Genomic DNA, 22,053 nt, shown 5'->3' on the forward strand with positions numbered 1-22,053 from the left:
GTCCATTAGAGTTAATCTATGTGCCTTGAAAACAAAACTGTTACCTTTCTTGGCCTCTGTTGTCTTTCTTGATAATGCCCTGGAAGACGCGTCACTAACACCCATGTCCTCCCAGTCTTCAGGTATTCTGTGTTTTACCTTTTATCCTGTTACACCTACAATCGTTCTGAAGCGCTTGACTTTTCTCTTAAGATTGTCTTGACAAAAGTCAGAGGATCCCATCTCCAAATGCTTTTTCATATGTCAAAGAATCAGTCAATTATTTTGAAGCAGTGCAGCAGTCCAGGATTAAGTGACTTAGGAGTGCAGCAGACAGCAGCCTCCCTCCCCTGCCTTCAGCCTCAGAGTCTTCCACAAACAGCATGGCTTGTCAGGGCTGATTGCAGTGGCACTGGGGCAGATAAGTCAGTCTTACTATTATCCTATGTAAGCTAGGAGTGCCAAATTACAACTTTAGCTTTAAACCCCCACAGAGTTTACTTCTGAATGTCTTAAACTGAGCAGAGAATAAAAAACTCAATACTAAAAAACATGAGATGGCCAAGGTTTGAGGTGGGACAAAAAGGAGTGTGTCTCCGGGGTCATGTGTACATATATGTATATGTATATATGTATATGTATATATATGTATATATATCTGTCTATCTGTCTGTCTGTCTGTCTGTCTAGATTCAGTTAAGGCTGTTTGGCTTCTCTGCTGTCTTTTTTATTGCTGTCAGCGTCTCACCCAGCTCATAACTATGATGTTCTTGACAGCTTTACAGGGACTGTAATTTAAATCTATTTCAACCGTTCCATCGATTCTCTCACAACTTCAATGTCATGTGTGTCTGCCTAGTCTAACATAGAAATGTTGGCACTGCTCCATTAGCATGTATGGATTTTCCTCCTATGCCTGAGACCATTTATATCTTAAAACGCTAACAAAAAGGGACAGTTTTACAATGAGAGCGTTAGATTAAAATGGTGAGGCTTAGTTCCAGAGGCAAAATGTAAATGGGTAATTTGTGGCAGTTGCCATCAGAGTTGGCAGATGTATCTGTTTGTACATGTTCCAATTGTTGTGCTAAAAAGGAAGACCTCACCCAATAGACTGTCACGTTGTTTGTGAATGTATCAATAAGAAATGAAAACATTGTAATAATTTATTTTGCTGATATTGCCCAGCTGAAAGTAGTAGTTTTAAACTTACTCTACATCAGTGATCCTTCTTTTTCTTCTGTTCCTTTCCCCTATTTTATCTCCCTCACGTTCTACTGCTCCCTCCATTTACCACCAATTCAATTTCTCCCAAGCTCCTTACTATGTGATTTATGACTTCTGGCGCACCATAAAAAACTGAAAAAATGAGGCCTCTTACCTTGCCCACGTACTGTGGATCTGACCCCATGTACTCCTCCAGTACAAAGAACTGGTTCCACACCCAGCCCCTTTTGACCCGTTGAAATCCAGCTGCCCCATTCCTCATTGGGCCCACCGAGCTCCTGGCGTGTTCCCTCCCTGTCCTGCTCCGTCCCAGTGGCGGTAAAGGCGGACGCAAAGAAAAGACTGAGCCTTCGTCGACGAGAATCCAAAGGAACAGCAGCAGGCAGTTCCTTGTTAGCATTGGCGATCTGTGAGGGTCAGGTCCCCAAGTTAAAGTCCAGTGACGAGAGCTGAGCCACGCTGAAATGACTTGTAGAGGTGATTGTGGGGAATGGGTGAGGCGGGCGGCCGTGCCAGGTGTGGAAAACCCAACAAAAAGCAGTTTTTCTGGGCCTGTCAGTATCCCACTCAGAGATTTGTGGCACTCATCACCTAAAGGAAAAACGACAAATAAACACTTTCAAAGGTTTGCTTTTTTGTCAATCCGCATAACCTGCATTCCCATTCAAGATGCAGTGATAAAAAGTCGGACTCTGCAAAATAACTAGAAACTATTGCAATCAGCCAAATGTATTGAGTAAAAAAGTCCAATGCCTCCACATTGTAGTGGAAATACAGAGTAGAATAAAATGTAATCAAGCACAAACACCTCAAAATTGACCACTTCTTGAGTGAATTGTACTTAATGACATTCCATAAAAACGTTATTCTAAAGTTTGAGACTGAGATCCTCACTTTTACTTCCAGGTTTTCATGGTTCCAAATAATGGTTACCACTCTCCTTAATCACTCATAACTGGTGTTGATAAAACCATATGGGTCGATCCTGACTAGTTAAAGGATTAACAGCTTGTCAACAGCTGTTGTGCACAAATACATATGACGTTGTGACCAAAAACCTCCCTACTACTTTAGTTTTTAACTACTTAATGATGAATGATAGTACTGGCATTTTCAAGCAAAAAAAAAAGCAAGAGATAATTATTTGCCTGGCAATAAATTTCCTCTGTACTCAACAGTTGGATGTATGCTCTAATTAGCTAGATTACTTGTCTCTGTAGTGAAATCCGTGACTCTTTTTTTGCTGTCAATTTTAGGCCACCAGCTTGTCAGAGTTACTACAGTTCCTTGATTGCCCATAGAGGTTGAAAGTCATGTATTATTTAATGACACTTTAATGAGAGGGTGCTGATGAGCTTTTATGCTTTGCTTCACATGCAGTCAGATGAAGCAGAAAGCTGCTGAAAAACTGTGCGGTAGTTACATCAGTTGCAGCCAGCAACCATCTGAAGGCTGTAACATGATGCATTGGAAGTTCATCAAATTGACTCGTGCACTGTGTGAGATGTCAGTGCGAAGCAGCATGCTCACAATGATTTCTTCAAGGTACTTTGCTTTCTCTCAGACATCACTTCTGTGAGGAGCACAACTGATTTGACAACCAGCGGCCACATGAGATTGTTCCGCTTGCCGCAGCATGGCATTTGACAGGCATGCGTTCTATGAAAGAAGCAACTCACACAGAAGATTAACAATATATAAGCCGGCTCACTGACATGCAATTGAATGTTTAATTTGCTCTCCCTTCCAATACATTTTTTTTATGTCTTCAAATAGATCAGTGGAAGAACCAGTGAGCTGTAAACATAGGCAGAATGCATCTTGTCACAGCACCGTCATCTCAAGCCACTTATGCTGTGTGTAGTGAGCAAACAAAGTAATTGTATCGTGAACATCTTTTTCAGCACATATTTTAGACAATTTAAAAACAACTCAATCTCTTGTTTATGCAGTAGTGTTCCTTCATAGAGTTTTTTGTTTTTTGGGTTGTCTGTTCCTCCCATTCTTGTGAACATGATATCTCAAGAATGGCTTGATTCTTTAGATGCGGCACAGACATTCACTTTGATCAAGGGTCAACCGATTTGCCTTTGCCCATCAAATTGTAATCGGTTCAAGGTCAAATTCATCCAACAGGACAAAGGTCAACTTTGGTCAACTGTGACATCCGAATGGTCTGCGAAAATTGTCCCGGCAACTATTCAGTGCTGTAGCTCAGGAAAAGCAGCTTGACTGGTGCACAGAGGCATGTGACCATATAGTTATAACAATACATGGAGATTTGATTTCTCACTCGAACAGACTGTGTGCTGCATGTATGAGTAGTGGCCTAATACAATTTATCAATTGTTCTTGAATACAAATGTAAGGTAGTGCAGTCACAGAATAACTTGAATGCGTAAGCGCTTTCGTAAAATCATTATAAAATGAAACATGATTACAAAAGTCCATATAACACAATTAGGTCACTCTCCACCTTGTGACTTATGAAAGCTCTGAGTACAGATGGGATGTCAGTGAGTTGTGTTTGGACAGGTAGCACATTCGGGGGCGACTAAAACCTGATTATGTAATTGAACAATCATTCATTACACCGCCTAAAGCAGCAGAAGAAAAAGAAATATTATAGAACCAACCTAATTTGTGAAGCCTCATTCATTATTGAACTAACCGCTATTGCGCTGTTGCTGTTCACACCTTGTTTGTAATCCTGACTACCAAATCAACACTCGAGCATTCAGCTCTGGCCTTGTTACGAGACACTTAATTGCCCTGAAAACAAGAGACGGAAACCGCAAATGGTTAGAATGAAGGATTGAGCTAATGGTTTCCACACCTGGTTTATTGTTCCTCTCTCCCTCCTAATGCACTTATAAGCTGTACAGTAATGGAAGACAGCGTGCCTCTAATTTCATAACCGGAGCCCTCATTGACATCATTGTCTTTGATTAATTATACAGACTTCGAACATTGGCTTCTGAGGGAGATTACTTGAACAAGGTTACGCCGTGCACCCAGATCCATTTATTCTCTCTGTCACCACACTATCTTAAAAGTCAAAACTGATCTGCAAAGTTCTCCCTGCAAAATTGGCAGGAACTATCTTGACACGGGTCAGACATGCTTCTCCCGCAGGTCACTCCTCATTTAGCATTGACATAATGGAAAATGACTGTTCCCATAATTCCTGCAAAATCACGCCTCTGCCACTGTACGGCCCAGGGAGGGCTTGATGCATATTTTATGAGATAAGTTCATTAGCATGTGTCGGGCTTCGGTTGTGAGCCTTGACCTGTGTGTCTACCTCAGATAACACGACACAGTGGGCTGACAGCGTTCTCACACATCACCTTCAATAATCAAAGAACATATGGCTAGCCGATCTGCTGGTGCAGATTACCACCCACAAGAGGCTCGCACAGAAAGTTATTAGTCGTCAAGGCTGCCATAAACATGACAAACAAATAAGTAGGCATCGACGTCTGCAATGGCGGGGAGAGATTACTCATCTGGATCAAGTTGTTGTTTTGCATTCACTTCATTTCCTGATATATAACGTGGGCAGGGATACTTTCTTTTATCCCTCTTCTTTAATTACTGCAGTGTTTTGCTTTGTAGACTGACACGTCACCCAGACGTATAGACGAGACAGTTGTTTTGTGTACCTGCCTACTCATGATTCAGATTGGAATTAATCACCATAAGTTGCAAGACGTTTTTTGAAATGTTGGGTCCAATTTACATCTAGAGTAGAGGTATACTGGGCCTGATTCACATATGGAGTAGAAGTAGAAGTAAAGATAGAGTCATACATTTGCAACCACATTAGTTTATTTGAATTAAATGGCTTCAATTGTAAATTGGGAGAATGTTCTACGTATTAAGACATCATTCTTTTTTTTTTGTTTGTTTTTGTCATTTTATAGGGCTTAGATGCAATAGTCATCTAATGATCATGCAAAGAGGCAGTTGTACATGAACAAAGTGCAACTAGGGAGAGAAAGATGGGTTAGATTATAGATATTTAAATATCTGCTACAGTAAATTCACCCTTTCACAGCCTTACATAACTTGCATTTAATGATTGATTGAAGGCTGATGTTGATTGTATGATATGTGTCATATAGGTCATCAGATAGCAATGCTTTGTGTTAGAATTTCAGGCGTAGTACCAACCCAAAGTGTGTTTCAAGAACTGATCCTTAATAAAACCAACTATCTCTTTCTCCAGAATCCCCTGTCTTGCCTGCAATTGTGTATGCAGAAGTGCTCATCCAGTGGTTTTACAATCGACAAAGTAATAACATTAAAAGTAAGAGAAACTGAGATTAGAAACCTGTGTGACAGCAATTAGAAAATACAACAGTGATTAGTATCTTCAAGTGTTACACAAACATCTAATGAAGCTAACATAATCACTGAATCAATATTGAATAATGCGCTGCAGAGCTGTTTTTAAATACATGTTGAGGGATTACCATTGTATCATAAACCAGACACAGATAGAGGTTAATGATTAAGTATGTTCTGAGATTATTTTTTAAATGTGAATCTTTTAACAGTAGATTTGGGGAATTTATTTAGTAACTGAATGATTTCAGGAAAAAGGACAATGTGAATGTTTGTACATTCAGTTGTCTGAGTATAATTGTCATATAATATTAGATGCACAAGGCCACCCATCAACAAGTCTCAGCAGTTATTAGCAAGGAGAAAAAAAGAACTGACTGTGCTTGTGTCTCTAAAAAAATAAATGAAACACAAGCGTACCAGTACAGGCCCTTATTGTTTTAATCATCTTGTTTTAATGAAGTGATGGCCCCTCGCACAGCCATGTTGTGATTCAACACTGTCACCGCACTGATCAAAACAGTCACCTCAGTTGAACTCCATCCCCCGACTGATGACAAAATATGTGCTCTAAGGCCACGGAGATGAAGTGAACGAGTGTTAGTCAGGGAAATCACTGTGAGGACATTGTTTTTTTTGCACAGCTAAGGCCGAATAAGACTGTAATATCATTGAAAGCCTTCAGGGGAAGTGTGGGAGGAGAGAAGTGTAGGTGGAAGCAATGTAATGAAAATGGGAGTAACAACACAGCTGGCCAGTCGGGTTGAATTATCAAAGAACACCTCACGCGTAGGTTATGACATGACCGAGGTAATGAGTAGTGAATAAACTGGCTTTGTTTGTTTCTCAGATATGTTTACTCATTGAGGCGCAGTTTGGCTTCAGCCATTCTGTCGGCTTGGCAAAAACCAAGTGCTTTATGCTCATCTGTGTGTGAGACAATGACTCTTCAAGCTGTTTGATGCAGGGCCCCACAGTGTTGTTGCTGTGTTGGGAGAACGCTGCCCTTTTAAGGAGATTTTTCATTTTTAAAAGTTTCTTTATATAATATTCATTGGAGGACTGCTTGTATGCACAAAAGCTATGAGGAGCACACAACTTGGTCCCCTGAACAATGGAAACATTAATACGATGTGATGAGTTGCCCTCCCCACTTTTTCTTACATCCCACACACATTTTGTCTGGGGCGAGCCAAAGAATGCCTTCCACTCATATTATGTCCAGGCGGTTGTTAAAGTTTGTGTTGGATATGAAATGCTGTGCGCTCTCACACCAGGAATATGATGAGTTTTTGCTTAGCCTGAGCCACTCTCAGTATGTCAGCGATGCGGTTCCATCTACAATATCACAATGATGTTCCCACCCGTACCTTATTAAAGACAAAGTAAATATGTGGTTTGTCAGAGAGCATTAATAAGTTAAGGTGTTGACTATCAGCAAAACACGTATTGGTTACCTTGTTGAAAAAACGGATTCAGCAATAAATAACTGTAGTGATTTGAAAGCGATGATAACAGTAGTATTGAGTGCCGGCACTAAGTTTGTTGACCACAGATTTGCCCTGTTGAAGAACAACTCTATCTTTCATGGAGTTCATTAGAGCACTAAGACAGTAAGCCAAAACACTTTCTTTTAATAGTGACAAATGGCAACTACTCCCATTGCCAAGGCCATTTCTGTGATAAATGTGCCTTGATGTTTACTTTAGTAAAGTGCTTTGTCAGCAGAACCAAGACTGGAAAGAGACTTTGCGGGAGGTTTTGGTTGTGTGGGATGCTGCTTGGGAAATACAGTTTTACATGGTGCCAGTTATTCAATATTGGGAAATGTTTCCCTTTAGGAATATTTTTTTTTGTTTGTCCTGAAAATGTTACTTAAAGAAGTTCAAATGTATGACAGATGTATGTATGTAATCAAAAATGTACATTGAATTGAAATTATGTCCAAGATTAAAGGATCAGCGCTGTCTAAAATGAAGCTGATCAGAATAATTAGTACAATTCATAACCTGATGAAAAGACCAACATTTGTTTGTTGTCTGGTTAAAGTGTAGTCTGCCAAAGACCTTTTTGTGAGGAAATAATCTAATTCTGTAACACCACAGTACAACCCTTCGATGCTCTAGCAGCTCCAGTATAGTTGTATATCTTCTCTCCAGCTGATTGCTTAATGTCATTTCCCAGCCAGCTTTCTCAAATCAAACTTGGCCTGGAATATTTCTTGTTAGGGGAATGCACAATGTGTGTGTTTTTTGTTTTTTTTTTTAATGGAAGCTCTATGACAAGTGGCTGTCAGAAAGCAGGGTCTGGCAAGAGAAGCAAACAAGACAAAGTAAGGTTTGTCAAAGTACAACCAATGTCAACTTGTCTTTTTTTTTTTAATATGAAATGTGTCACTCCATCACTGCTACATTTTCTCTTTGACACCTTCCTTCCAGACACAATAGTGTCAGCCTTACCCAAACCAATTGAGTGCTCATTCCGCATCAGCAGAAATCAATGGAGGGAGGAATATTAACTGCTCTTCCATTTACAAAAAAAAAAGAAAAAAAAAGAAAGAATAGGAATGTGTTGAGACAATACATCAAGTAGCAGAAAAGTGATTTGTGATCTAATTTGGTATCACATTTCATTTCTAAAACACCTTCAACAAGTAGTTTACTGGGATGTATTCATTGTTAATGCAGATGACGTGTGTTATTTTTGCTATTAAATCACAAATGATAAAAGATCAAATCAGTTTTATGTTCTCCCTTGAATTCCCTATTTCCTGATAATCCAGTGCTCAGCTATCTTTTATCATGTATTTGACATGGGAAGCTCTGACAGATACAAATATTCAGTTAGGAGACATGGCTGATCTTATTCTGGAGCAGTGAAAGACAGACAGCTACAGAGATGAAATGAAGCAGCCCTTTTGCCCCAAGGCAGTTCTGGAGCACTATTGGTGCACTGGCAACTGCTGTCATCCAGGCAGACAGTTTCAACCATGTAGGGCTGCAACAAATGTTTGACCCTGTGACATATGACTGCTAGAAAACAGTTGTACAGGGAATGCTCTCTGAGTCAGGGACTGTCAGTTCCTCATAGCCCAATACATAATCGCTGTATGTGCTAGCAGAAAATATGCTTCTGGTTGCAGCTATGCATGTCAAGTAGGAGCGAAACGCAACTTGTTATGTGACCATTGTAGACACCAGCATTAATTAAAATCAAAAGTGTATTCCTTTCAAAACATTTCCGTCCGGTGTACACAATCTGTTCAGACAGATCTTTTCAGAGCAGCTCATGGACAAATGTATTGCAAGTTTTGTCTAACGTGTGACCTTGAAATTCCAGTTCAGTCACAAATCAGTTTGCTACTCAATAGCATAATTTCATAGCTTTGTGGAGTCAGTGTGTCTGTACTTTATGTAAGATGGAATTCTTGCAGTGGGGAACCGTGTTTGTAACCCTGAATTACCCCTTATCTTAATGTTTTTCATCATACTGTAATTCAGGAAAAAACTAGCTTGATTTTACACTGACCAGAAATGGCCTCAACAGTTGATTCTTGCTCCTTAAGGAGGTCTTCATATCATTAAGTACATAAACTCCCTAAGATGGTATATCACCTTGAGTATATTTCAGTGATGATGACAAATAAATTAGCCGTGTGTCCTACTGAACGAAGGTTGCCTCTCTGTCAAAACTGAACTTTTCCCCCCTGAAGATATGGAAGGCTTAGCTATAGAGACAAAACTGGCCCGAGGCTATAAAGAAGCACCACTCTGAGTCAGCTCTCCCCAGCGTGAACATGTCTGAATCCCCTGCCAACATAGTCTGTGATGCAACAGATGCGGCTCATATGAAAGGTTATGATTTAAAAGAAACTATAGATAAAAAATTCAGATAGGCTCATTGTATCTAAATAATGGATTTTTCTTCCTAACTTTGAGATGCTGTTGATAATCTGGGACACAATGCCTGCAACGCACTCACGCACACACACTTACAAATAAGATAAATAAAGCACCCACACAGGTGGAACACTGATGCCAGGTTCCTGTTGTTTGAGTCAGAGCTGCCACTGTTTTTTATGATCTGAACCGGATGAATGTACATTAAAATAAAAGGTGCGAATGTGGAGACCTGTCAACACTCAGCTTGAGTACGAGCCCACAAGCCAAATTGACAATAGGGGGGGGGATCTTGCTTTACCTGGGAGTGCCACGTAAACTCGGATAGCCCCCGCTGCCTCAGTTTGAACTAAGAAAAGACAGACTCTGAGGCTGAATTTTGAACCCTGTTGTTTTGTGAGAAAGCGTGTCATTACATTCTGCTGAAGGCGATGCCAAATATTGACTGAGGAGGTTACACAAGGCAAGTCGGATTATAACAAGACAGATTGCATTGGGCAAGTGGTCAAGCACCTGGAAAAGGAAAATTAATTGTAGAGTTGCAGAAAACCATGCACAATAAAAACACCTGGTCACTGTAGAGCAAAACTATTAATGGTCTCCATTGTTCTCTAAACGCTTGAAATGTGGGTCCTTGACAATTTTTTCAATCACTTAGTAAGATATGTGAAAGACAGTGACTCATTCAACAGCTTTCTAAATGTCAATACAGAAAGACTAACAGCAAGGTTTGACATTTAAGATCCAAGCCATTTTCTAATATGCTGAAATAAAATAATAAAACACAGTTACAGTTTTGAGACTTAAGTGCTACTCCAGGATAAAATTGCTATTTCACAGTTCAGTAAGATGTCCGGAAGGGGAAAGAAAGAGGAAATCAGAATCCTCCAGAGCATCCTTGTTTGAGAAATATTTCTAAATGCCACTAAAAAGATGGACTTAAAGCTGTGAAAATGGAACTTTTTTTTCTTATCCATGAAGAAACCCATTATACAACAGTCATCAGATTAAAGCATTTGTTGGTGACAGTAATAATTTAACTTTTCTACTACACATTTTGCAGATGTACGTTGATACAGTCAGTTAAACCACAGATCTCCTGCTGCCATAATGGAGGACATTTTAATGGTCCCAAAGTTCAGGAGATACTGCAGTTGATAGAGGGCAAATGTTATTTTACACCCAGTTTATAATGTTCTCATGATCACCCCTCATCCAATCTAAATTAGTTCCCTTAAATTGCTGAACTAAATGCATCAGTTGTCCCCATACTTTGTGAGGTAGAGGACGGGCCACTTAGATTTGTACATTAAAGTCAATCATGTGTTAAACTCTTTAAAAAAAGGGGGGGAACTCATTAAGACATTGCCTTTGGTCTGTTAAGTATCATTTAACTGTTTTCCTGCCTGAATTATTCTTTGTGAGAATTTCAACTTAATCATTTTATAAGCTCAGTGGAGTCCTTTAGACAACACCCACCATGCTATCATTAAATATCGATTTAGCAAGGTATGAAGAATGTCTTATACCAAGGAAAAAGTTTTTTTTTTGAGGACCTTTGAAATCACTGCCTGGTCCCTGTTCACAGCAACAGCAATCACTAGAAGGTCAATAATAACTACTAATTCTGAGCAAAAAAGTATACTTTATAGATCGTGGTTTTCAAGAGAGTTTGATGTGTATTCACCTTTTAGTTTCATTCTTAGGTAGATTGAAGGCTGAAGATCATTTTGCAAGCTTATGATATGCTTTGATAATGCTAAGTAACATATGCAACTAATAGCAGGGTTCAATATCAGGCTTTGTTTCTCTTTCATTTCTTTTCTACTTGCTGATAATCCTTTTTGCCTCCTCCAAAGAGGTTAAATGGACTTGATAGAGGTATGTGCTCTACTGAGTGCCAATCTAGTTTTAAATAAAATAATCAGGACAGGGACATGGTGTGTCATAGATGGAAAGCAAGAAAGATAGCAAGTTAACTTCTGTCTCAAGGATGAATACAATGTTTGCTTGTGCTTCGGCTCATGAATGTTGTTAATGGGCGCCGTTTTCTTTCTGTTTGTCTGATTGGTGCTGTGCAAGTGCATCTCTCAACAGAGGTGAAAAGGAATTGAGATAGCTCATGCCTGAGCTACTTCCAGCTCCAGAAAAAAAACAAAACAAAACAAAAAAAAAAAGTGTGTTTAACGCTTTACCAATTACCTATCGGGCAAATTTGAGTCGCTAGATTTACTAGACCTATGAGGCCTTTTTATTGCTCCAGGCAATTGGGCAATCCTTATTATTAAACCCTGCTTATAGTTAATATTCAAGCATTCAAGCTTCCAGTATGTCATATAATAGGGAGTGCTGACCAGATAATGCTGTTCTTTGGTGGTTAAAGTGTTATTTGAAAGAAAAAAACTGATTATAGTATGTGACAAAAAAGTTCTGTCAGCAAGCATACAGTGACAGCACCTTGTTTATTAATTTCTGTATGAGGTTAGATACACAATAGCAATTTGCTGCTCAACTGTTATTGCTCTATTCTATCTGCCGGCAGATGTAACATCACCTTGAAGCTTTTTATTGAGCCAGCTAAATATCAATATTGGAGCTGATCCTGCAGTTAATCACGTTGTCTTTATCCGATTATCCAAAGAGCATTTTCAGTATTTGTAAGTTTTTCATCAAGCTTTCAGTGGGAGCGGTGAATGGAGAATTCTTTGGTATTCTGCCTGTGGTGACCTTCATCAGTCATCAGCACAGCTGAAAACAATTGATGTGCTGCAAGTTAGCCTCTTTAATCACAGCTGAACAGCTTTTGCCTATTACAGCTGTTGTCTTCTTCTAATTACCCTGATCTAATAAGTGCATTTGCTTGCTGTGACAGACATATATCCCAAACTATTATGACTGTCATTATCCGGCCGCAGCATTTTTCAGCCAACGCGTTTCCCATTTTCGCTTAATTAGACATTGCTAAATGTTAACAGATAAAGCTTGGGCGAGCAAGTCAGTCTGCGTTCAGATTTACACCCAGGCTGAGCAGATGGCAATAAATTAGATATGAGAGAGAGAACAGCAGACAGAGAGAGAGAGTGAGAGAGAGAGAGATGGGCAGTGGCTTCAACAATTTCTGAATTACTGTTTAATGATCGCAGAAAAAGAACCTGCCATGTTTGCTTTTGTGGCATTTTTGAAGTTGGCAATCTCTATTCTAATCAACAGTCGCTGGACTTGCTCTATGAGCAGTTCCAGTCCCACTGCCCTACCACCATCCCACACTATTGTGGTTATCATTCAGTGTTATGGTTGTATATTTAGAATTGAGGCTATTCTGCATTACTGCTTCAGTGTTCCACCTTACTTTCAGCATTTCGATCAAAAGGTTTTCACATCAACCACAGCCTCATGTTGATTCAGCGGACAGATAACTGGCCTTTCACACTGAGTGATAATACTCTTCTGCCGAGGTTGGTGAGGTGAAAAAAAAAAATATCTTGCTAGCATGTGTTCAATGGAATCACTCAACTGTTAGTTTTGAATACACACAGCTACTGTGTGTAAATGGCAAGCTCCTCGACATTGTTATTCACTGAAGCTTAAATAGAGCTAACATTTTCACCTCTGCCGTTGACTGAATGCTAATGACTTGGACTCCTCAGGGTTTGCAATTCATGCGATCTTTGTCACAACAAGTCTGCCTGAGTCACCCTATACAGAAATTAAAAAAAAAAACTCCTCCTACTTCTATTTGCGTCACAGTTGATAATGCAGGTGATGCAGAGTAACAGTCAGCTTGTTTCCATGCTGACTGCAGACAGAGTTCTTTCTCAACTTGAGAAGTAAATACAGAATAAGCTAATGCTGAATACATTTTCTCTAACTTGTTTCCAATTGTGTTTCCTTCCTCTTGTTTGCATTTTCCCCACCGCAGTAATGACTTCTGTCGACGGGGGAATTTTCACGTGATGAACGCCTTATTTTTTGATTATTTCAGACAGCTCTTAAAAGTGTGGATGAGAACAGGCTTGGCGATGCTTAATTATGATGCTCCGATGCTGTGGAGCCGTCAATTTTGCGATCGGAGGACAGGGGAGAACTGAAAACAGATGAAGCCTTTTGGTATGCACTATTGACATACTGTGATAATGAATATGGAAATCAGCGCTTGACGTGATGTGCAGCAAATGCCTGATTGAAATACAGTAGATATACCATTTCTGTTGTCTCTAAGATACAAGGTACTCTGTAGAGATTACACAAAGAGGGAAAGGAGTGGATATAATGAGTAAGGGGTAGACGATGGAGTCTCAGAAAATATATATATTGACATTAGGCTATATCATATACACAGTATACATCTTGATATTTTGAAATCTCCACAAGCACTTCATAACCGCTTGGTTATAGTAAAAAAAATCAGGTATCAGGATATTTTTCAAATACCAAATACTTATATTGAATATCATTTTTGGGGTGACTACTGGTATTTTGACAAACATTCAAGATTCTTGATAACATAGATTCAATGACTAAGTTGACAAAGACAAGTATCGGAACAAGTACAGCAGTCTGATGCGTACATGATGGACCCAAAATATTTGACAGTTCAACATTAAATTTGTAGTCCAAAATAATAAAATAGTGAATTTCAATTAGATATTGATAATTAGAAATTACCCCAGGCATGGTATTCTGTATTATGTTTTGGGAAGAAAACACAAACAGGTTTCATATTGCTGCATATCGGACCTCATATAGTCTCATACTAATATATACTACATCTTTGACTAGGCTTAAGTTTACCAATAATATCGGCCTCCTAACAGTAACTGTGTAGTATGCACGGTGTGTACAGTTGCAGTGGTTATCATAATCTGTTTATTTTTGCATAATACTGTTTCCACCTGGTAATAACTATGGATTAGGTGTTATTGGTTAAGTATGATGGATTGATTATGACGATTCCATCACACGTCTTTCATACAGACTCACCCGGAGTCTTTGACTGTACAGTTTTATTCAAAATACAACCACATTAGTCTATTTTTTAGGACAAGATTCATCACCGTGGTTTTTCTATTACCACAGTAATCTAAATGCAAATTTGAACTGTCCCTTTTTCCACCAGGATGATGCTCCTGGCACAGCATGTGCACAAGAATTGAGATGTGTTTTTCCCCTTCTGTTCTACCTCTCTTACCTAATCTTGAATGAAGGCTGCTTATCATGTTGAAATACTGTAAAAGAAAAAAAATGCCACTAATTGAACTAAAAATCATTTCTGACAGTGTACCTGCATTTACGGAGCTATGCAGCGTCAGCTGTGTAAAACAGAGTTTACTAAGAAGAAGTATTTGTACCATTTCACATGATGACAGAAGAGGAAAATATCACTACTAAAAGAAATCATCGTATTATTAGAGGCAATGAGTAGCTGAGTCACAGGTTCTTGGTGGTACTTTGCAATGACCAAATGTTAATTTTGTATCTAATCAAAATAAAGTTATGATATCCGGTCATTTCAAATGAAAATAAATAAATACATAAATAAAAAAATAAAAAACTGCAATCTAATCCCTGGGGGTTATGCTGTGTTTACCATCTGGACTTAAATAGAGGCTTTGCAGAGTTTTCTCTCACTGAAGGTATCAGCCTAGCTACTTTCATTGCACAGGGGGAAGGGGAAATGCACGGTACACACACTGTCTACACACAGTGTGATGCCACAGCTATCCTAGACACACTGATATGGATTGGTGGCAGTGAAAGGCTTCATCATTCCTGCCTTCCTTCTTGCCCCTGCCATCAATTTTCCCTGCATGGATATAGTCCTGAGTGACACCTTGCTTTCTCCTATCTCGGCCCTTCTCCAGCACTGTAAATACATCCATAGCGCAGGAGCCGAACGTGCCTGTCCTCGTGTAACTTCAAACCCACGTGTTGGTGGTCTGATACCAATAATCTTCCTCTGCACGTTGCTGCTTTGGCATTGCCACTCAATTGTACTCCATCATTGTGGTCAGGGATGCCTGCTCTGGCCTTTTTTTATCATCTGCTATTCATTAGAGGAGTGAAGGCTGAGAAATTTCTGGATCCACATCAGTCATTCATTCACTGTCTCTTAGAGTTAAGCAACATTTATCTGAAGTGAAACTCATCCTCCTCATGACCCTTAATCACAAAGTTAGCCAGCATGATAGAAATAATGTACAGTACTGATTAATGACTGCATCACAGCTTTTAATGTTTGTACAAACACTTTTTGTGCTTTGATTTACTCGGAGTGTATTCAGAGTTCAGAATCTAGCCCGGCAAAAGAAAACTGCTCTGTTCTTTCAAGGCCACAACAATAACTTATCTGATATATTCAAGGTTTACACTCTCTGGGTAAAGAAACCAATAATAAATTCAAACATTTCAGCTTGTCTAGTGCAGATTTAGAAAAAGTTTTAGGTGTCGGTTTTATCCTTTTTGCAATCTTTCTTGTTAACAGCGAGGCTTCCAGATAGCATTTTTTAAATTGAATTCCAGCCTCCTCTGCAGTACACGGTTCATGACAAATTATTATTTTTCTTTTGTATGAGTTAACTGCCAGTGTGAACCTATTTTTGCCCAGTATTACATGCTCAATCCTGCTTACTTTAGTAGAAAGTAATGGAATTGTTTTTTTTTATGTTGTCACCAGGAGTTAAAAGTCTCTTGCAAGAGAATAACATTAGCAGTTACACAGTATGGGATGAAAAATGAAAATAAAATGTGTGAGTCTAGACATACACTTGGTTATGCCGTCAAATTATTGTCTTTTTAAAGCTCCTCAAGTCTGTGTGAGAAGGGCAGCTTTCAAAATATCTTGACATTTTCATTTAAAACAAAGACGGAAGTCAAAGACGTCAGTAATGCCAATGCTGTGGCTGCTATCAATGCTAGTAGAAGTACCTGATAAGAGACTGATGAGTGGAAGAGGGCTCTTTCAATTGAGGCTAATCATACATTTTACAGTCTCTGCTGACAAACAGGGCTGTCTGTGTGAGTTGTCAAGTGGATTTATTTGTTTCAGTTAACATTTTGGCATTTAGTGCCAACTCAGAACAGCTCAGGAATAATTCAGAAGTAGAGGGAACAGCGATCAAAACACAGAGAGATTTAAAGTAGCAAAGACTTGAATAATTCATGAAAAAAACTAATAATACTGAAAAAATACTAGATTTAAAAAAACAAAAAACAAAACGTGTATTTTGTAGTTTGCATATTGTGAGGATGTAGAGGTGTGTGACTGTGAGTTGAGCATGTGCAGTTCATGTTGAGCAGGTAACAAGAGTGTAAATTGAATTCTCTTGAAAACGCATTACAATACTGATGATAGGACTGCATTGCACCACAGAAATGGCATTGCACACTTGAAGGTGAACTGGCAGTTGCTGTCAGCCAAAGCCTAATGAACTCCACATAATTCAGAGGCAGGAAAGAATAGGTTACATGTGTTATAGAGTTATATACAGTATGAACATTGTTAAAGGAATTATTGAAGCAATATGTAGAAATGAATAGAATAAATGCATGTATTGTCTAGACTTCTAACATCAAATTTGTGAATGTAGGTTTTGTCGGCATTTGACAATATTCTGATTAACTACATTAGCACACCTCTGTTGAGATTTTCAAGGAAAAAAAAAAGTGAAGTTGGTTTCTAAAAAACATTTTAATCATTTCCGATGATGTTTTGGGGCCCATCTGCTCTCTAGTAAGCATTTGAAATAAATAATGAGGACATTTTTAACTCTGAGAAAGGTCTGCTCAAATTTTTAATACCTCAAATGGATTCAGTAGTCTACATCAATCGGATGAACATCAAAAGGAGGATAAGGAGATCACAATTATTCCATCATAGAACTTCCCATCCACTCTACATTACACTCAGCTGAATCTGTTAAACTCCGTAGGCAGAAAACACCTTTTTGACTCATGCACTCCATCAGAAAAAGAACAAAAAAAAGACTTTCTTTTCTTACATCTGTTATCAATTATCACTTTCCTTTGAATATCTAAGTGCACACTCCTGGGATCACACACAAACAAGAGTTAAAGGACATAGGACAGTTGCATGTTAGGTAATGACATGCAGGATTCATGCCATATTTTCTAATATTTATACAGTGTTATTCATGTTGCAACTGTAAGGGTGGTGGAAATGGTGTGCCTACCAAAATAATACATGCATACTTGGGTAAACTATAACAAGCTGTATTTATTGGACTCAAGGTAAACAAACTCCACGGGTATCGCTGTTGCTCGACTTCAGCTGTTGCAGGAAATAAAGACAGAGGCATAGTAGCTGCAGGGAGTCCACTAGAATCCTGCTACAGAGAGCAGCATATTAACACATTAGATATTTTTGTACATCAACATTACACATCGGTGTGTTTGAAGGCTCAGTGTGTGTTTTAATTAACCTGTGTTGCACAGGACTAAACTATTGATTGGTGTTGCATGGCTCAAACGTGCAGTATTATGTTGCTGGATAACTTGGTACCTGCAGCAGATGGATAAATTGTGACCATGACCTATAACTAAAGGCAAACCGATGGTGGATTTTTAAAGTCCAATGTAAAAACAATAGTTTGGAGCAGGAAGGAGACACTTGCTGATTACTGGCCAATAACAACCCCCTTCTTCAATATGAATATGTGTTATATTTTATTTACATTGTTCTGCTCTGCACCCGTTAACGTTGACATGAATAATTTAAGTTGCATTTCAATATGGGGAAAAATGATAGAACAGTTGTGTTCTTACATTGTGTGTTTGAATAAAACCTTGTTTTTCTTATTCTTGTTCAAGGTTTTCAGGCTTCGCACACGCTAATTTATTATCTTGACAGATATTGTGATTTGCAATACAAGTTTGAATTATGATTTTTGCCTTACAATTTGTATTTTACTTTTATTACTGTACAAACTATTAAATCATGCGTCTTGATGATGACCTTTGTTGGGGCCAAACCAACATATTTTCATACATCAGGAGAACAGGATGTGTAGCCCAAGGCATCACTGCAGCTCTACCATCCTTTATAATTATTATGCTGTTTTATTTTGCATTTGAACTTTATTTAAAACTTTTGCAGCTTCTGTAATTTAGATGTTGCCCTTTGCCGTTTTTGGATTTTAAATATTACTTTAGTTAATATAAGTCTGTAAGTTTCCTTAAGTTACAGCTTTTTAGGTAGTTTTGGACATCGTTTGTGGGGAAAAACACAAACACATAATTCAGCAGTCACAACTTAATTAGCATCAAAAAGCCGACCTTAACAATATTTACAATAAAAGGCCCATTCTTGTGAGCAGAACAGAGACAGAATGCTTTTGGCAGAGGAGCAATACAGTAATAATACCACATCATAACAATAACATAAATTTCATAATTTTCAAATGAAGCTGTCTTATGTGACTGTCGGAGGCTGCACTGCCATCAGCCACTGTTGAAGAAAGGTAGTGTGAATCGTCAGATGATCGCCACTCACAAAGCCAAGATAGACTGTTGTGAAAAATAAAGAAGAGTGTGGAACAAACTGGTGGACAAGCTGTCCAACAAGTCACTCTTTGATCAGGATACTCTGATTTTGCTCACCTTTCCTGTTCATTAATCATGTTTTTCTAATTTTCTTTTATTGGGCTAAACCCTCCAATAGTTATTGTTGGTATTAATAACAGGTATCTTCACATGTTTGCATCCAAAACATTGATAGTACTCAAGAAACTGTCCATGGTCTGATATTGTAAATGACCATCTTGCAGTGGTACTATTTCACTCATTCCAAGCACTCAACTTGGAGTAGTTATAAATTCATGCACCAATACATTGACCAGTGACAGACGTTTCAGTACCTTCCTTGTGAGTCACTCTTCCATATAAGGGTTTTCAGAGATTTAATGTTTAACTAAAAAAAAAAAAAAAATCTCGTTATCTGAGTGCTCCTGTTGCTCGCCCTACGTGACACTAATTAATATAAGCAGTGGCTGAAACTGGAAATATAGGCTGTAGGACATGAAAAGAAGAATTCCTGTGAGGCAGAGGGGGCACATACCACTTCTCTGGAGCACTGAGGGCTCAGGGACACATTGTGGACATTAATGGACAGTTAATAAAAAAATAAACATTACAGGCCAGTTTAATGCAAATATAGTGCGCAGGTTTAACAGGCAGTTCTATATGGCTGGATGATTTGATGGGAATGAGATGAAGGATGGATGAGTGATAAAGTGCCAGAAGTATGCTGCTTTGCTGGTCTTGCTCTAATTATGTGATTGAGAAACAGATACATTTTTTCTGCACTCCAGATTTTGATAGACTCAGATTGTATTTGGAGGGTGCTCTGCGGATAGTTAAACAAATGTCCCTTGAGTCTGCAAATCGATATTTTGTTGTGTCAGAGTGTCAGCAAACAAATTTATGTCTGCTAGGAATCAAATGAAATCAACAGAAGAGCCATGCGCACAGAATTATTTGTTAGTCTTTTGTACCAATTTTCCCTTGGTTTTTTTTCCTTTTTCATTCCCTTTACCCTTTCTAAGGAGTGCCCATCACATTTTGGATCTGAGTCAAAGGATAAATGTGAAGGGAACAGCATAATCACAAGAGAGATGACAAGGTCTTTACAAGACTGTATTAGAGAAATTAAGGGAATTTCAGGAGTGTTATTGTGCTTTTAAACAACTTTTCTGGAGGTCGATAAACAGACAAAGTCGCTGGAATGAGGCACAGCACGGTAAACTGTTAGCATCATACACCATTAACCACACCTCTGATCTTTAATGGCAGGATTCAGAATGAATCAGTGAGCTGCTCCAATCCTGCCAGTGTTATAGTGTTGATATTTAATGGAGTGCAGATGCAAGCTGATCACTTCTAATTTTGACACGTCTATGAGCAACAGAGCTTAAATCGAGGCTGATACAGGAACAAAAGCCATTTCTAAATGGATTGTAATGTGGTGTCATTACTTCAGTGAAATTATTATCATGTTGTTGTGGTCATTAGTGTACAGTGTCACATTCATGCAGTAAACTGTGTTATTCACAGAAAATATCCCTGACATGTAAATTCAGTCGAAACCAAAGAGTCTGCCTGTCAACATTTTGTATTTTTAGCCGATTATATTGTCACTGCAATGCCCACAGACTGGTCAGACCTTGTTTTATCATGACAAGCCTTACCTATAATCCACAGCGTACTGAGTAGTCAATTAGAGGTCTGGCATTCAGACATCTGTTACTGGTTGCCACTGACAACTAAGCGGTTGCTATATAACAATAATTTTGGAGAGACATGTATAATGGTTCTGTGGAGTCAAAGCTCGAGTTTCAGCAGTAAGGGAAGGGTTAGCCCTAACCCTGGCTAAAGAACGCACTGTCTCTCCAGTGGCTCAACTTAACTCATCATTGGAAATACTCCCAGTAGAGTTGCATATACTTACAAAGTTAAGATTCCATTATGGCTGCACAATTAACCAACATATCAAAAGTGCAATATCTAAATATCAAGAAGCTGCAGTGTTTTGATTAAGATAAAAAATATGTTTGACCAAACGGCATTTTAATGAAGTGCTGAAGTGCTGCAGAGATATCTTGGCCTAAAAAAGCTTTCTCACCAGATGTGAGAAAACAAGTTTGTTTGGTACAGAGCCCAACAAATGTCATGATTGGTATTATTTTTTCATTCATACTCGCAGTGAGTCATATCGCAATCACAAAACTGTCAAAATAATAACAATATGACTCTTTTTTTGCCATATTTGCCAGGTAATCTATTGAAGTTCCCTCTGCAAGAGTGATCAAATTTTTTGCAATGTCAGTTGTGTTAGAGCGGGTCTAAGATCAGAGCAAAGACTTGAAAGGGCACCGCACTAGTAAATTGCCAGGAGCTTGATTCCTTGTTTTTGTTTTTTTTAAGTGTGGTGTCCATTGTGCTACTGCTGTGATGCTCTTTGCTTTGTTGTATTTTTTATCTGTCAGCCCTACTTTACCTTCCAAGCTTTTAATGAAATTTTCACTTCTTTTGTTGTCTTATTTGGCTGTCACTTCATCAGAAAGTCTGTCTACTTATTTGTCCAGCTGGAAGAGTCCACCACGGGCGATGCATAATTTGTTCCAATAATAACAGGGAATTTGGCTGCGAGCATATTGCACATACTTGTTGACATTGATTCAGATCTGTTTGCTTGGGTCAACTTGGCATCTGCCACTGTGGAGCCGTGGCCTTAGTGTTGTGCAACAATCGCATGTTTAAAACTTATGTGGGGGAAAAACAAAAAAAATAAAAAGGCAAACTTCAAATGCAAAAAACAGATGGTGCTTTTTGAAGTAATAAAAATATGATGGAGCTGAGTCACCCACTTGAATTGATGTTGACAGAACAATGGATTTAGAAAAGAGCCATGTCTTTTTCTGAGTGGATGAGAAGCACTGCTAGAACATATGTGGTGTAAATCAGCTTTTTAAAGTACTCCTCTGTTGGCCATCACGCTCTGACTTTAAGAACACATCTGATTTAAACTGATTTGATCTTTTTGCCATACTACCCAGTAAATAACTCAACCAGCTAAAATGTGATT

At 38.7% G+C, this 22,053-nt stretch overlaps 1 protein-coding gene and 1 long non-coding RNA gene across 2 annotated transcripts in view; one reads left to right on the forward strand and one right to left on the reverse strand.

The window, feature by feature from the left end:
* Positions 1 to 22,053, reverse strand: part of LOC119008767 (cadherin-12-like) — a 104,565-nt gene that overhangs the window by 65,777 nt on the left and 16,735 nt on the right. The window contains exon 2 of the mRNA XM_037079413.1: positions 1,361 to 1,797. Coding sequence (XP_036935308.1) covers positions 1,361 to 1,606 — 246 coding nt within the window. The 5' untranslated portion in view covers positions 1,607 to 1,797. The remainder of the gene's footprint in view (positions 1 to 1,360; positions 1,798 to 22,053) is intronic.
* Positions 1 to 22,053, forward strand: part of LOC119008771 — a 470,444-nt gene that overhangs the window by 13,896 nt on the left and 434,495 nt on the right. The gene's annotated exons all lie outside the window — the stretch shown is intronic.

The sequence above is a fragment of the Acanthopagrus latus genome, chromosome 19 (assembly GCF_904848185.1).
Source record: "Acanthopagrus latus isolate v.2019 chromosome 19, fAcaLat1.1, whole genome shotgun sequence".
In the NCBI taxonomy this organism is placed as follows: domain Eukaryota; kingdom Metazoa; phylum Chordata; class Actinopteri; order Spariformes; family Sparidae; genus Acanthopagrus; species Acanthopagrus latus.